The 17,674-nt window shown below is 45.1% G+C and overlaps 1 protein-coding gene across 2 annotated transcripts in view; it reads right to left on the bottom strand.

The window, feature by feature from the left end:
• Positions 1-13,119, bottom strand: part of NAE1 (NEDD8 activating enzyme E1 subunit 1) — a 29,606-nt gene extending 16,487 nt beyond the window's left edge. Inside the window, exons 1-7 of one of the 2 annotated variants that reach the window (XM_003916997.4) lie at positions 12,970-13,119; positions 8,851-8,954; positions 8,697-8,757; positions 7,023-7,053; positions 5,664-5,735; positions 4,761-4,840; positions 1,979-2,088 (exon numbers count right to left, since the gene is read on the bottom strand). In XM_003916997.4, coding sequence (XP_003917046.1) covers positions 1,979-2,088; positions 4,761-4,840; positions 5,664-5,735; positions 7,023-7,053; positions 8,697-8,757; positions 8,851-8,954; positions 12,970-13,022 — 511 coding nt within the window. In that variant the 5' untranslated portion in view covers positions 13,023-13,119. The remainder of the gene's footprint in view (positions 1-1,978; positions 2,089-4,760; positions 4,841-5,663; positions 5,736-7,022; positions 7,054-8,696; positions 8,758-8,850; positions 8,955-12,969) is intronic. The other variant, XM_009196600.3, reaches the window with a different exon arrangement.
• Positions 13,120-17,674: the final 4,555 nt, after the last annotated feature.

Below are 17,674 nucleotides of genomic sequence, written 5' to 3'. Positions count from 1 at the left end.
GTAAAAGTAAAACAAGATTCCTTTAGAACAGAATTTGTTCTAACTGGAAAAGCTCAAAATTGACAAAACCTATGTACAGATAGCAACTAACAACCTATCCTCCCTCCTCTTGTGGTCTTTAATAGACAGCATCACCATCTACCTAGACTCTTCCCCAGAAACCTGATGGTCATCCTTCACTTCTTGCTTCCTTGGCCCCAATATCAGTAACTCCCCACTTCCTAATCTCACTCTGTACACTGCTGTCCACATGAGAGAGTACAGGAGAGTGTATAATTTCAGTGAGTGCTTAGAGGTAGGCCCAGTTTTGTCACTTGCTAACTATGTGACCTTAGGCAAAAAATTTAATCTCTCATTGCCTCAGCATCATCTATAAAAAGCAGATATTAAAGTTCTATAGGCTGTATATCTCTCTTATCCAAAATGCTTGGGACCATAAGTGTTTTGGATTTTGCTGAGATTTTGGTATATTTGCAAATACATATTAGATGAGCTCTCTAACCCAAAAATCTGAAGAAATGTTCCAATGAGTGTTTTCTTTGAATATCATATCAGTGCTCAAAAAGTTTTGCATTTTGGAGCATTTCTGATTTTGGATTTTTGGATTAATGATGCTCAATCTGTACCTTATAAAGGTTTTGGAAAGAGTAAATGAAATAATTCTTATAAAGGCAGGCATACAACTAGCAATGCCAAACCTTCATTATTATCCACCCCCTCTTCTTCTCTTCCCTAAACTGGAAAAAAGAACACACTGTCTCTTACTTAGGCCACTGGAAATTTCTAACAGCAATCCCTGCCTCCAATCTTTGCCCCTTTAAATCCATTTACTTTCTACTCAACTTCAGAGTGACCCATTTAAAATAAAATGTTTACCCGGTCACTCTCCCACTTTCCACTCTTTTGTCCCCTCCCATCAGTTGACACCACTTTCAACTCTTAAATGGCTTACCACCAGCAGCCAGAGCTTATCCTGACAAGCACTCCCTAACTGCCCACACAGATATTACTCCTCAGTGACACTACCAATACCAATGGCTATCATCACATTAGCAGAGTGCTTGGCTCATAGTAAAAATGCTTTCTTGAGTAAATAAAGAGCATTGTATGAATACTGGATGAAAATTTTATGATGATTAAAGTTTTATAAGTAAAGGGCTTATATCAACCCTCAGCTGATGGAGGTCTGCCTATAAACGACTTTGGTCTCCTACAACAGTTTCCTTGGGAACAGTAGTTATATAAATGTCTTTGTCGTGTGAAATTGCACCTGAATTGAGAGAACCTAAAGCCTGCATGAGGATGAAATAAAAGATTGGAGGGGCATGGTGCAGTGGCTCACACCTGTAATAACAGTACTTTGGGAGGCCAAGGCGGGTGGATCACCTGAGGTCAGGAGTTCGCGATCAGCCTGGCCAACATGGTGAAACCCTGTCTCTACTAAAAATGCAAAAAATTAGCTGGGCATGGTGGCAGGCGCCTGTAATCCCAGTTGGGAGGCTGAGGCAGGAGAATCAGTTGAACCCGGGAGGTGGAGGTTGCAGTAAGCCAAGATTGTGCCATTGTACTCCAGTCTGGGCAACAAGAGCGAAACTCTGTCTTTTAAAAAAAAAAGACGGGAGAGGGGAAAGGTGGTGTAACTTCATGGGTCAGAGTGACCCACATTCCTTAGCTCTCCACAACCATACATGCCTGATGTGGGTTGGGGGCAAAAGAAGCTGGGTACTTGCATAGTTGCTGGATCTCCTAATAAGATGAAGAAGCTGTACCTGTTATATGTCCTGCTTTGTATCCTTCCATAATGCTACATAAAGAGTAGATTGCAGCCTATTGAATCTGATTGCCACTTTGAATCTGCAACTAGAGATGTGCTGCTACAAATTTACTTCGTAATTTAAAACTGACTTTCTAAATTGTCAAGTTTCTAAAATTATAGCTAAAGCAACCAATAGTAAGCCCATATGCTCAACAATTTTACCTGGATGTTCTTTTATAATGATCCTCATATAACCAACTAGTCCATATGTCCTACAGATCAAAAGAGGAATCTGGGAATTCCAGAGGACATCTGCTAAGCGTAGTAAAGTGCTGTTTAAAAAAAAAAAAAAAAAAAAAAAAGCAAAATATGAACATAAGCAAATGGAAATATGCCAAACATGGAAACATGCAAAACATGAAAATGTCTTAAAATAAAGCAACTTTCTTACTAAATAATAAATGCAAAGGTACATAACTGCGTTTACATAAGCAAGTCAAGAATACACTGAAAAGCAAGCATTTCCATAGGTTGCAGTCTCAATGAAAGAAAGTACATCTTTTGGACAAGAGGGATGTGAAACCTTAGTCTGTCATATTAAGGAGAAACATTAAAGAAAGATAATTCTTTTTTTTTTTTTTTTTTTTTTTTTTTTTTGAGACGGAGTCTCGCGCTGTGTCACCCAGGCTGGAGTGCAGTGGCGCGATCTCAGCTCACTGCAAGCTCCGCCTCCCAGGTTCAGGCCATTCTCCTGCCTCAGCCTCCGAGTAGCTGGGACTACAGGCACCCGCCACCACGCCCGGCTAGTTTTTTGTATTTTTAGTAGAGACGGGGTTTCACCATGTTAGCCAGGATGGTCTCGATCTCCTGACCTCGTGATCCACCCGCCTCAGCCTCCCAAAGTGCTGGGATTACAGGCTTGAGCCACCGCGCCCGGCCAAAGAAAGATAATTCTAAACATTTCCATGACACAGAAAAAATATAAAACCCACAAATACACCCCCAACAATTCCAATAACCAATTCTCTCTCTCTTTTTTTTTTTTTTAAGATAGGGTCTCACTCTGTTGCCCAGGCTGGAGTGCAGTGGCATGATCATGGCTCACTGCAGCCTTGACCTCCCGAGCTCAAGTGATTATCCCATCCCAGCCTTCTGAGTAGCTGGGACCACAGCATGCACACCATCTGGCTAAATTTTGTATTTTTTGTAGACACAAGGTTTTGCCGTGTTGCCCAGGCTGGTCTTAAACTCCTGCGCTCAAGTGATCCGAACCTGTCTCAGCCTCCCAAACTGCTGGAATTACAGGCATGAGTCACTGCACCCAGCCTTCAATAATCAATTCTAACTAGTTTTTAATCACTAAAACAACAACAACAACAACAAAAAAAACAAAAAACAAAAAAAAGTTCTGTTTAACTGCTCTAAATATATTCCAAAAGTTTCACATCTAAGACTGGGCTTGGTGGCTCCACGCCTGTAATCCCAGGACTTTGGGAGGCTGAGGCGGGCAGATCACTTGAGGCCAGGAGTTTGAGATCAGCCTGGCCAACATGGTGAAACCTCGTCTCTACTAAAAATACAAAAATTAGCTGGGCATGGTAGCACTTGCCTATAATCCCAGCTATTTGGGAGACTGAGGCACAAGAATTGTGCTAAGATTGAGCTAAGATTGTGCCACTGCACTCCAGCCTGAGCAACCGAGCAAGAATACAAAAAATTAGCCGGGCGCGGTGGCGGGCGCCTGTAGTCCCAGCTACTCGGGAGGCTGAGGCAGGAGAATGGCGGGAACCCGGGAGGCGGAGCTTGCAGTGAGCTGAGATCGCGCCACTGCACTCCAGCCTGGGCGACAGAGCGAGACTCTGCCTCAAAAAAAAAAAAAAAAAAAAAAAAAAAAAGACTCTGTCTAAAGAATAATAATAATAAAAAAAGTTTCAGTATTTTTATCTTCCCATCTTTTCAATGTTGGAAGATTTCTAAGAATTTTTTTTAATTTATTTTATTTATTTATTTATTTATTTTTGAGACAGAGTCTCACTCTCTCACCAGGACTGGAGTGCAGTGGCATGATCTTGGCTCACTGCAAGCTCCGCCTCCCTGATTCAAGTGATTCTCCTGCCTCAGCTTCCCAAGTAGCTGGGACTACAGGCGTGCGCCACCACGCCCAGCTAATTTTTGTATTTTTAGTAGAGATGGGGTTTCACTATGTTGGCCAGGATGGTCTCGATCTCTTGACCTCATGATCTGCCCGCCTTGGCCTCCCAATTAAATTTACTTTTTTTGAGACCAGGTCTCACTTTGTCACCTAGGCTGAGTAGAGTGGCATGATCATGGCTTACTGCAGCCTCGACTCCCCGGGCTCCAGCAATCCTCCCATCTCAGCCTCCAGAGTAGCTGGGACCACAGACATGCACCACCACTCCCAGCTAATTTTTGTATTTTTTGTTGAGATGGGGTTTTGCCATGTTGCCCAGGCTAGTCTCAAATTCCTGAGCTCAAGCAATCCACCCTCCTCAGCCTCCCAAAGTGTTGGGATTACAGGTGTGAGCCACCATGCCTGGTCAAGAGTTTCAAATTTATGGCTGGGCACAGTGGCTCACGCCTATAATCCCAGCACTTTAGGAGGCCGAGGCGGGCAGATCATGAGGTCAGGAGATCGAGAACATCCTGGCTAACACAATGAAACCCTGTCTCTAATAAAAATACAAAAAAGTAGACAGGAGTGGTGGCAGGCGCCTGTAGTCCCAGCTACTCAGGAGGCTGAGGCAGGAGAATGGTGTGAACTCGGGAGGCGGAGCTTGCAGTGAGCCAAGATCATGCCACTGTACTCCAGCCTGGATGACAGAGTGAGACTCTATCTCAAAAAAAAATTAAAAAGTTTCACATTTAAAGTTTCTGTAGAATTTAAGAATTTTAAAAACCGTATCATCATAGACTGTGCAAAGAAAATAAAACAATGCAAATCTAATAAGATTAAAATAAAAACATATTAACAAAAAAAATTTACCTTTCAGGAAGCTGAGTTGCAACCACAACAGTAAACCTACAGAAAAATGAAGGATCGTTGTCTAGAAGGTTTTCTGGACTCTAAATAGGGCAGCAAAGAAAAAAAAAATTTACAATCATATTAAACATGGCAGAGACAGTTAAGCTATTTTACAACAAATGAGGCAACAAACCCAATTCAACTAATCATAAAAGACACAAAGATTCAAAATTCTGGCCGAGCGCGGTGCCTCACGCCTGTAATCCCAGCACTTTGGGAGGCCGAGAAGGGCGGATCATGAGGTCAGGAGATGGAGACCATCCTGGCTAACCCGGTGAAACTCATATCTACTAAAAATACAAAAAATTAGCCAGGCGTGGTGGCTGGCGCCTATAGTCCCAGCTACTTGGGAGGCTGAGGCAGAAGAATGGCATGAACCCAGGAGGCAGAGCTTGCAGTAAATCGAGATCGCGCCACTGCACTCCAGCCTGGGCGACAGAGCGAGATTCCGTCTCAAAAAAAAAAAAAAAAAAAGATTCAGCCAGGCGCGGTGGCTCAAGCCTGTAATCCCAGCACTTTGGGCGGCCGAGACGGGCGGATCACAAGGTCAGGATATCGAGACCATCCTGGCTAACACAGTGAAACCCTGTCTCTACTAAAAAATGCAAAAAAACTAGCCTGGCGAGTTGGCTGGCGCCTGTAGTCCCAGCTACTCGGGAGGCTAAGGTAAGAGAATGGCGTAAACCCGGGAGGCGGAGCTTGCAGTGAGCTGAGATCAGGCCACTGCACTCCAGCCTGGGCGACAGAGTGAGACTCCGTCTCAAAAAAAAAAAGAAAAGATTCAAAATTCTAAATTTCTAGGGCTTTTAATTATTTAAAAAATTGTATTTCAGCACAGACATAACAATGTGTGTACATATATACCTCTTCCACAAAACTTCCAGAGACATCGCTATTTAATTCTTGTAAGAATTCCATGGCAGCTTCAGCTCGGTTCTTTTTAAAAACAAAGCATTTAACTTGAATTAGAAAAAACTTGGTCACAATATAATCCCCCAATTTATAAAACAGGCAAATATACTGTAAAACTATCCAAATTTCATGCATAAGTATGACAACTCTGTTTCCCTTCTTTTTTCTTTTTAGAGACAGGCTTTTGTTCTGTTGTCCAGTTTGAAGCATAGTGGCCTGATCATAGCTCACTGCAGCCTCGAACTCCTAGGCATAAGCAACCCTCCTGCCTCAGCCTCCCAAGTAGGTGGGACTACAGGCATGTGCTACCATGACCAGCTAATTTTTTTTTTTTTTTTTTTTTGATATTTTGTAGAGACAGGGTCTTGACATGTTGCACAGGCTGGTCTTGAACTCCTGGCCTCAAGCAATCCTCCTGCCTTGACCTCCCAAAGTGCTGAGATTACAGGCGTGAGCCACTGCTCCCAGCCAATTCTGCTTCCCCTAGTGTTTAAGACTCAACAGAATATTACTTAAAACAAAGCAAAACCATCATCATCCAGAGTTCTCAAATGACATTATCTGTACTCTACTTTTTTGATTAGGCAAATGACCAAAAAACTCTGGGTAGCAGGCAGGGATATCCTGGATCAAGTTCAGACTCACTCTAACCCCCACATCTATAATCCTGTACAAGAGTGGTTAATCACTAAGCTAACGGTCATTTCACTAAGTTGACTAATATGGTTTGGTAAGATTTTTTTAGGCCGGGCATGGTGGCTCACGCTTGTAATCCCAGCACTTTGGGAGGCTGAAGCAGGCGGATCACGAGGTCAGGAGATTGAGACAATCCTGGCTAACACGGTGAAACCCCATCTCTACTAAAAATACAAAAAATTAGCCAGACGTGTTGGTGGGCGCCTGTAGTCCCAGCTACTCAGGAGACTAAGGCAGGAGAATGGCATGAATCCGGGAGGCAGAGCTTGCAGTGAGCCGAGATTGCGCCACTGCACTCCAGCCTGGGTGACTGACAGAGCAAGACTCTGTCTCAAAAAAAAAAAAAAAAAAAAATTGTTAACCAGAATCCATCCTCTGAATATTAACATTACTCAAGATTTAGCTTTAATACAGGATACAACGTATAAACACAGACAGTACTTCTAAGTTTTTAAACTACCAAACATATGAAGATTTACAAGATGAGAAAAATTAGTTAACTTTTTTTTCAGAGAAATAATACACATTTTTAAAGTCAAAGCTTTTCAAGCAATCAAAACATCGTGGCATCGTTAGATGCTCACATGCAACTATATTCTCTAACAAATTGTTTACCTTGCCGATACTGCTTCTTTGAAGGAAGAAACTAAAGTGAACAAAACAAAGGAAAAAAAAGTAAAGTTTACTGACTATAAAGGAAAAGTTGTTATTGTAATAGCATGTATATTTCATTCATAGTATAAAACAAACTATATTGTGATTACAGATTATAATAGCCTTCCTGGAGGAAGAAAATCAGATGAAACTTATAAAGAAAGATAGGCTAATAAATTAATGTTTCTTTCCCAAAGTGTGTACCACAGAATGTGAATTTCACAAGATCCTCTGAGAGAAAAGGGTTCCTTGGCTAAAAAACGTTTGGGAAACACTGGCGGGTGCGGTAGCTCATGCCTGTAATCCCAGCACTTTGGGAGGCCGAGGCGGGCAGATCATGAAGTCAGGAGATCGAGACCATCCTGGCTAACACGGTGAAACCCCGTCTCTATTAAAAATAGAAAACATTAGCTGGGCGTGGTGGCGGGCGCCTGTAGTCCCAGCTACTCAGAAGGCTGAGGTAGGAGAATGGTGTGAACCCAGGAGGCGGAGCTTGCAGTGAGCCAAGATCGCGCCACTGCACTCCAGCCTGAGTGACAGAGCAAGGCTCCGTCTCCAAAACAAAAAAAAAAAAGTTTGGGAAACACCATATACTATATTTCCTTCTTGGAAATTCATAATACACACAATACATGTGATACTAAAATCTTATGGTAAAGAAATTTTAACTTCATTTGATCCATTTCCCAAACTAATTTGACCGTGGAACCCATTGGCCCATTGAAGAGCTCTTAACATTCCCTAGAACCAGTGTTCCATAGACGACTCTCGGTGTATTGAACCATTTGTTTTTGCACGTAACTGTAACAGACTTGTTCAGACTTCCTCCCACACATACCCTTGATGTGTCTCAAGGCCCAGATATGAGGCTGCTGATCAGAGTCAGGATGCCACTTTTTGGTATAAGCTCACTGGCTCCATAAGGAGAAACCTTATTTTTATCATATTCTACTCTAACCAACCAAGTAAGCAAAGATAACAAGACTTCTTTGTATATATCAATAAAAAAGCTGTGCTGTGCCTAGCAGAAACTGGCACTACCATCCAAAGAAAAGGCATCAAAACTAAATATGAACTAATTGCTGGTTTTCCTTATATTTACTCACTGTTGTTGTTACTGACAAATACAATGAGAGATACCAGACTTCAAGTCCCTGAAAAGGTGAGCTTTAAATCCAAATTTAGGCATGCTCTGAAAGTCTAAATATAATCTTTAAAGAATACACAGGCCATCTTTAAAACAGCATTTTTGTAGACACAGTGTAAAGAGAGACACACCTAGACTAAGCCTAGAAGACATCACAAATAACAGGTATTATTGTTAATCATATGCTAACACCTATGAATCAATGCAAGAGCTTAGGAAGTGCCCATATTCCATGAATAAAGGAATAATGACTACTCCTTTATATTAATAACAATAAAGACAGTAATGATGGGTACCATTTATTAATGCCCTATTTGCCAGATGCTATACTAGCACTTTACATATATTATCTCACTTCCTCCTCACCATAATCCCAAACATAAGGATGATTTCCACTGAAAGTTGAGTCACCCTGACTGAAGAGGTGAAGCTAAGATTCAGGCCTTGCCTTCCTTAACATGTATATATTTGAAAAGAATAGAACATACTTGTTTCCAGCATCTTCTCCGCTGACCTGATTTCCATCAATAATTGTAAACGAACCAATACCTGACAGCCAAAACAGAGTCAGTCAGGAATATATAGTTCTAGGTCATAATCTTAAAGAAGTATATTTAGAACACAACCACAAAACTGCATTACCTGGTAGTACCAAGTTTTTAAGAATTTCAGTTCCTGTGGCCGTTGCATTTATTAGGCAAACATGAGCAGATTCTAAAGCCTCTTGCCCATGATCACCCCACAACCTATAAAACAGACACAAATTTGACGTTTTTAAAACTTCCATGAAAATACAGCTTTATTTGAATGGTGATCTTTAAACTGTCCTTGCATAGACTGATGTGATAACCACCGAAAACAGGTAAGACAGGAACAGATATTACTACAGTGATTATACAGTAATCTAGAACTCAGGTTGATGCCTTGAATGGTTAGGGGGAAAGAGGGAGAGGGTCAAATCAGAAACAGAAACTTGGTCTTCCAGCTCCTTATCAGCCTGGGCACAAGAGTGACACTGTGTCTCAAAACAAACAAACATTTAAAAAGTGTCTTTGGACTTAAAACCTCATCTGTTTTCTATTTCATTTATTCTTTTTTTTTTGAGATAGAGTCTTGCTCTGTCACCCAGGCTGGAGTATAGTGGTGTGAGCTCAGCTCACTTGGCCTCCCAAAGTGCTGGGATTATGGGTATGAGCCACCATGCCCAGCCCTATTTCATTTATTCTTAAATTATGTTAGATGCGCCAGGCACAGTGGCTCACGCCTGTAATCCCAGCATTTTGGGAGCCAAGGCGGGCAGATCACAAGGTCAGGAGATCGAGAGACCATCCTGACTTAACATGGTGAAACCTCGTCTCTACTAAAAAATAGAAAAAATTAGCCGGACGTGGTGGCAGGAACCTGTAGTCCCAGCTACTCGGGAGGCTGAGGCAGGAGAATGGTGTGAACCCGGGGGGTGGAGCTTGCAGTGAGCCGAGATCGCGCCACTGCACTCCAGCCCTGGCAACAGAGCAAGACTCCATCTCAAAAAAAAAAAAAAATTTTGTTAGATGCATTTAAGTTAGATGCATTTAAGATCTCGATACAGGGCTTATTACTGTGACTTCTGCAAAAGCTTTACCAAGAAAACTGAATTACCGTCTGAAAAGCCTCACATCAACTTCTACAGGAGTGCTTTAAAGTATATTACCCAGTGTACATTCTAATAGAATGATTAATGTGCCTTCCCTGTTACCTGATCTAAAGCAGATTACCCCTTATTATGTAGCCAGTATGTCCTCCAGAGCGTATGTCAAGCAACTGTGTTTTCTGTTTGTTTGTTTTTGATACAGGGTCTTACTATGTTGTCCAGACTGGTCTTGAACTCCTGGGTTCAAGCATTCCTCTCACCTCAGCCTCTAGAGTTGCTGGGACTACAGGCACAAGCTACTGCACCTGGCTTCATTTGTTTTTGTTTGCTGAGCATCCATCTTTCCACTTCGTAAGGGCCCAGACAGCTGTCAAATGTATGGAGGAATCGTCTAGAAGAACCAGATGGACTGTAAACGCCTGTTTTCTCCATCAAAGTATGGCATGTAGAAGACACCTGAGATACATGGTTGACAGATGCTTGGATCATTGGAGAGTAAATTTAAGAATACTGGTGCATCTTGGCCGGGCGCGGTGGCTCGCACCTGTAATCTCAGCACTTTGGGAGGCCGAGGCAGGCAGATCACCTGAGGTCAGGAGTTTGAGACCAGGCTGGCCTACTAAAAATACAAAAATTAGACAGGCGCAGTGGCGCACACCTGTAATCCCAGCTACTCGGGAGGCTGAGGCATGAGAATCACATGAACGCAGGAGGCAGAGATTGCAGTGAGCCAAGACCACACCACTGCACTCCAGCCTGCGCAACAGAGTGAGACTCCGTCTCAAGAAAAAAAATACTGGTGCATCTCAAGCAGGGTGAGACAGTGTGTGCCTGTAATCCCAGCTGCTTGGGAGACTGATGCAGGAGGATCATTCCAGCCCATGAGATCAAGGCTGTGGTGTGCCAATAATCAGACCTGCAAACAGCCACTGCACTCCAGCCTGGGTAACATACTGAGACCCACCTCAAAAATAAAACAAAAAGAATACTGAGGCCAGGCGCTGTGGCTCATGCCTGTAATCCTAGCGCTTTGGGAGGCTGAGGCAGGAGGATCACTTGAGTGCAGGGGTTCGAGACCAGCCTGGGCAAACCCCCATCTCTAAAAAAGTTAGCCAAGCATGGTGGCACATGCCTGTAGTCCCAGCTACTGAAGAGGCTGAGGCAGGAGGATCGTTGGAGCCCAGGAAATTGAGGCTGCAGTGAAGTGTTCCTGCCACTGCACTCTAGCCATTGTACTCTAGCCTGGGTCAAAGAGTGAGACCTTGCCCCTGGAAAAAAAAAAAAAAAGAATCCTAGTGTGTCTCTAAGTAACTGTTTCAAGAAGAGGCCAAGTGAATCAGTCCTCTCTACTATCTTGCTGGCCCAACTATGGTGAAGTCAGGCGGAGCTTATTGACTGCTGGATTTTGCTTCTAACTGCTTCCCTTTGACACTTCAAAACCAGTTCTCACAATGAAAGGTAAAGTTTGGGACTTAAATGGAATGCCCTCAGCAAAAATCCTCTTTTGTTAGAGCTGCTTAGTAACCTCAACTATCTTCTCAGCTCTGTCATGCACAGTTATACCTGCATTAGAAACACAAGAACTCCAAGAATTTACAAGAAAACCTAAGTTGGTTATAAGGACTGTTACCTTGTTTTTTTTCCTAAAAGCCTGGAAGCAGGATGTAACTGAGTACCTCCAAAAAAGCCAGAAGAGCCTGAGTTTACCTCCTGGCTCAAAGATATGGGGAATTCTGGGCAAGTTACCTAACTTCTCCAAGACTCAGTTTCTCCAACTGTAAGGCACAGGAAATGGCTGCTTTCAAGGGTGCTCTCAGAATTAAGTGCCCAAAGCCTCTAATACAGCACTAGGCTAGTGGCGCAAATAGAAGCTCCAGTCCTTGGGGACATATAACTTCTGTTATCTCAGAGGCTCCAGGAAGGAGGAAAGCCAAGCAGCTTTATCTCCACAGCCTCAAGACATAGAAGACGCTCAATAAACAAGGAATGGGGAGTGCAAGGAGAAAAGGCAAGGGTGGGGAAGTACCCAAGGACCCTTCTGATGACTTAGGCCTGCACTGTCCATTAAGGTAGCTGCTAGCCACATGTACTACTGAGCACAAGCAGCGAGGCTAGTGTTAACTGAGATGTGCTGTTAAGTGTAAAATACAGTATTTCTAAGACAGTTTTGGGGGGGCTTTTTTTGACGGAGTCTCGCTCTGTCACCCAGGCTGGAGTGCAGTGCCACGATCTCGGCTCACTGAAACCTACACCTCCTGGATTCAAGCGATTCTCCAGCCTCAGCTTCCAGAGTAACTAGGATTACAGGCGCGCACCACCACGCCCAGCTAATTTTTGAATTTTTAAATAGAAACAGGGTTTCACCATGTTGCCCAGGCTGGTCTCGAACTCCTGACCTCAGGTGATCTGCCTGCCTCGGCCTCCCAAAGTGCTGATTACAGGCATGAGTCACTGTGCCAGTCCTCTAAGACAGTTTTAAAAAGGAAAATACCCATGACCAGCTTGGGCAAGGTGGCGAAAACCTCGTTTCTACCAAAAAAAGAAAAAAATTGAAATAAAAATTTAAGTAAAATATCTCAATAACTTTTTATATTGATAGTGTTGAAACAGTAATGTTTTGGACATATTGGGTTAAACGGTATTTAAAAATCAATTTCACCTGTTTCATTTTACCTTTAGTGTGGTTACTAGAAAATTTATAATTACATTTGCGGCTCACATGAGACTAGCATTTTATTTCCATTGGACAGCCCCGGCTGAGAACAAAACCTAACCCTCTGTGCCGCCCTCGCGGCCGGGATGGGGTGCGCTCCGGGCCTCCCCATTCGGAAAACGAGGAGCCCGGGCGCAGCGAGGCGGGGCTGGCAGCCGCCTTAGCGACCCGGCTGGCGCTGGGGACCGCGCCCTCCCGAACCGCACACCGCGTGGCGGGGGAAGGGGTCCCAGCCTTCGCGGAGGACCTCTGGCCCAGGGTGGGAGCCCCGGGCGCCGGCTTCCCGCGCCCCGCACAGCCCGGCCCAGCCTGGAAGAAGGCCTGAGGGAGGCCCGACCACGCCGCCCGCGCCCTTAGGCCCGGCCCGGCCGCTGGGAAGCCCGCCGGCCCACCCTCGGCTCGGTGAGCCTCGGCTCACCTCAGCTGCCGGTCGTACTTCTGCTCCTTGAGCAGCTTCCCCGGCTGCGCCATGGCTGCGCCCGCAGCGCGGAGAACAGCGGAGCCCCAGCGGAGCGCCGCCACCAGCTCCACAAGCGCGCAGGCGCACTGAGCGCCCCTCAGCCGCTACCGCCCCCTGCGCGCCGCCTGCAGGGGGCGCCGCACTGCACTGCGCACGCGTCACCAGTACGCCGGGGCGTAGGCGGTCCCGGTACCCGAGGGTCTGGGGCTCTCGAGCCCCGTCGGCCGGAAGAGCAGCCCTGCTAGCTTGCCAGTTCGCCCTCTATCCGTGCAGTAATTGGGGGAAACTGGGGCCTTGGAATCAGGCATACTTGTATTTTGACCACTTAACTGGTTGTGAGATCTACTCTTTACCTCTCAAATCCTCAGTTTGCTCACCTGTGCAGTGGGGATAAATGGGTCCCAAGTGTCTTTTGACCTTAAATGAGATTTTGAATACAGGAGACCAGACTCCCCCCAAATCTTACATGAATAAAAACTTTCATTATGATAATCATTATTTTTCACCCATTTCTTCCTCTCATGAAAAGCCCACAAGCCTATTTTGTTTTTTTGTTTTGTTTTGTTTTTTTGTTTTTGTTTTTTTGTTTTTGAGACGGAGTCTTGCTGTCTCTCCCAGTCCGGAGTGCAGTGGCGCGATCTCGGCTCACTGCAAGCTCCGCCTCCCGGGTTCACGCCATTCTCCTGCCTCAGCCTCCCGAGTAGCTGGGACTACAGGCGCCCGCCACCACGCCCGGCTAATTTTTTGTATTTTTAGCAGAGACGGGGTTTCACAGTGTTAGCCAGGATGGTCTCGATCTCCTGACCTCGTGATCCGCCCGTCTGGGCCTCCCAAAGTGCTGGGATTACAGGCGTGAGCCACCACGCCTGGCCTACAAGCCTATTTTGAATCAAAGCTAGGGGCTCCCTTCTGCAGATGCAGACAAGTCCAGGGCTCTGTTCTTGGAGAGTTTAGTCTCATGAAGGAAGAGAGATAGTAAACAAGCACTTACCAGACAATGTGGCCTTCCTCCAGATAGAGGGAAGCAGGGTGCTCATGGGTGCACAGAAGAACCTCCCCACTCCCCCTCTCCAAGAATGTTTCATGTGGTGTGGAGATGGAGGAGTGTTTTGTTTTGTTTTGTTTTGTTTTGCTTTGTTTGAGACAGGGTCTCGCGCTGTTGCTCAGGCTGGAGTTCAGTGGTGTGATCTCAATTCACTGCAGCCTCAACCTCCCGGGCAGCAATCCTCCCACTTCAGCCTCCCAAGTAGCTGGGACTACAGGCATGCACCACCACACCCAGCTAATTTTGGTACTTTTTTTGTAGAGATGGGGTTTCGCCATGGCCCAGGCTGGTCTCAAACTCTTGGGCTCAAGCGATCTGCCTACGTTGGCCTCCCGATGTGCTGAAATTACAGGCATGAGCCACCATGCCCAGCTGGAAGGATGTTTCAAGCATAAAGAACAGCAGGTGCCATCTCTAGGAAGCCAAGAAGGCATAACGAGCTGTAGGTGCTAGAGTAAGTTTGGTCAGGAGAAGGATAGGGAGTGGTTGAGAAGGTTTGAGAGACAGTTGGGATGGGCTGGATTCTGAGGACTGTGAACCTAGATCCAAGGAGGAATTTAAAGTCCTCCACTTCCTGAAAAGACCCTCCTTTCAGGAAGAGAATGGCTGTCCTGTGGGGATGGGAGGCCAAGGAAGGAGGTTATCCCATGAGGACAATTGGGAGGAGGTGGTGGTGCTGAAGACAAGGTGACCATCTGTGAGGGAGATGAAGACTCCTTCCCCTCTATCTCGCAGACCCTACAGGCAACTTAAGGTTAATAACTGCCTGAAATAAGGTGAACATGAGCACAGATCCCCACCCCCAATCCCCTAGGATGGGGACCAGAGAGGTGGCACAGTTTGATGGTAATGATGTAGTGATGATGGATTGCACTTTCCCCTGGGCGCGGTCTCCTGAACAAGGGTGAGAGTACACCCTCCCATACCTTCCCTTGCCCTTACCCAGCTCCCATGGAACACACTGATGGGAAACAGAGGCATGAGGCTTTCCCAGCTCATCATGTGTTTGTGCTGTCACATTTCCTTCTCCAAGTGGACAGCGTAAAATATAAGGGATAATAAAATACACTCCGGGAAAGTAGGAAGGTCAAAAGGCAGCAGATGAGAGTTCACTGCTTAGTTTCTCATGCCCATGGACTTCATCAAAGGAAACATCCTCAAATTTGGTAGAAGGCGAGTCATAGTGCCCGTGAAGAAGTAAATGATTTTGAAAAGGTTTGTGTTGGTGTTGTCTGTAAAATGATACCCCAGGGTATCCGTTTCCTAGGAATGTCATAACAAAGAACCACAAACTGGGTGACTTAAAATAAGAGAAATTTATTGTCTCACGGTTCTGGAGGCTGGAAGTCTGCAATCAAAGCATGGGCGTGACTATGCTCCTTCTGAAACCTGTAGGGGAGAATCCGTCCTTGCTTCTTCTTGGCTTCTGGGGGTTTGCTGGCAATCTTTGGCTAGCAGCCACAGAACTTCAATCTCTGCCTCCATCGTCACATGGCATTCTCCCCTCATGTCTCTGTGTCTCCTCTCTTGAGGACACAAGTCACATTGGATCAGGACTCACGCTGATGACTTCATCTTAATTGGATTACACTTGCAGAGACCCTGTTTCCAAATAAGATCACCTTCACGGGTACTGGCAGGTTAGGACTTCAGTAACTTTTGGGGAGGACATTATTCAGCCCATACCCAGAAGCTTTGTATTAATATTATCATTATTTTTTAGAGGTGGAGTCTCACTATATTGCCCAGACTTGTCTCAAACTCCTGGGTTCAAGCAGTCCTCCTGCCTCAGCCCCTCAAAATTAAAAACCCATTTCTAATAGAGTTATTTTGTCTAATAGAGTTTTATTGTTATTGAGTGGTCTGAGTTTGTATATTTTGGATATTAGTCCCTGATCTAATGTATATTTTGTAAATATTTTTTCTCAATCTGTGGGTTGTCTCTTTACTCTGTCATTTCCTTTGCCATGCAGAAGCTTTTTAATTTGGTATAAACCCATTTGTCTTATTTTTGCTTTTGTTGCCTATGCTTTTGGAGTCCGGTTACTATTTTTGGGGGGAGTGGGGGACAGGATCTCATTCTTTCACTTGGGCTGGAGTGCAGTGGTATAATCATGACTCACTGTAGCCTTGACCTCCTAGGTTCAAGCAATCCTCCCACTTCAGCCTTCTGAGCAGCTGAGACTACAGGCACCCACCACCACGCCTGGCTAATTTTTAGATTATTTTCTGTAGAGATGAAAGTCAAAATAATAATAATAATTCAACCCATAAAACCATGTAAAGGTGTCTACGCTGGAGCAGAGGAGGCTGATCAGACACAGTTCTTTTGATGGCCCTGCATGAAAGAACTCAGGACCCACTGGTGAGTTCTCCATGTTGTGGAGGGTGGAAACCAGATATATCAGACCAGGAAGCCATGGTGTAATTTATTTAAGCAATTGGTTTTCAAAGTGTGGTCCTGGACCAGCAGCATCAACATCACTTTGGAAACTTGTTAGAAAGGCAAATTCTTGGCTGGGTACAGTGGCTCGTGCCTGTAATTCCAGCACTTTGGGAGGCTAAGGCAGGAGGATTCCTTGAGGCCAGGAGTTCGAGACTAGCCTGGGCAACATAGCAAGACCCTGTCTCTACAAAAAGAAAAAAAAAATTTAAAAATTAGCCAGGCATGGTGGTATATGCTGGTAGTCCCAGCTACTTGGGAGACTAAGGTGGAAGGATCAATTGAGCCCAGGAGTTTGGGGTTGCAGTGAGCTATTGTCTTGCCACTGCACTCCAACCTGGGCAACAGAGTGAGATATCCCTATCTTAAAACAAATAAATAAATAAGTGTGAAAAAAAAAAGAAGGCCAGGTAAGATGACTCACTCTGGTAATTCCAACACTTAGGAGGCTGAGGCAGGAGGATTGTTTGAGCCCAGGAGCTCGAAACCAGGCTGGGTGACATGGCGAGACCTTGTCTCTGAAAAAAAAGAAGTACAAATTCTTGGACCTTATCCATACTTGCTGAATCAGAAACTGTAGAGTGAGGCTCAGGAAACAAGTCATCTAGGTGATTCTGATACATGCTTGATCCTATCCTGGCTTTCTCAGCACTTACTATGATGCCAGGCAGGCCCCTGACGTGCATCACCTCATGAGCTCACAACCACCCAATGCAATAGATATTGCTGCTAACCCTGATTTACAGACAGAGGGCAGATGTTTGGAGAGAAGAGTGAAGTAACAAAGAATAAGAGGTGGTGCAGGGGTTAGAAACAAATATCCCAGTCTGGTGCAGTGGCTCACACCTGTAATCACACCTGTAATCCCACACCTGTAGTACTTTGGGAGGCCAAGGCAGGAGGATCACTTGAGGCCAGGAGTTTGAGACCAGCCTGGGCAACATTACAAGACCCCGTCTCTACAAAAAATAAAAAATGTCGTCGGGTGCGGTGGCTCACATCTGTAATCCCAGCACTTTGGGAGGCCAAAGTGGGCAGATCACAAGGTTAGAAGTTCAAGACCAGCCTGGCCAATATGGTGAAACCTTGTCTCTATTAAAAATGCAAAAATTGGCCGGGCGCGGTGGCTCAAGCCTGTAATCCCAGCACTTTGGGAGGCCGAGACGGGCGGATCA

The sequence above is a fragment of the Papio anubis genome, chromosome 18 (genome assembly GCF_008728515.1).
Source record: "Papio anubis isolate 15944 chromosome 18, Panubis1.0, whole genome shotgun sequence".
NCBI classification, from domain to species: domain Eukaryota; kingdom Metazoa; phylum Chordata; class Mammalia; order Primates; family Cercopithecidae; genus Papio; species Papio anubis.
Note: the sequence above shows the minus strand (reverse complement) of the source record. Positions and strands in the feature narration are given on the sequence as shown.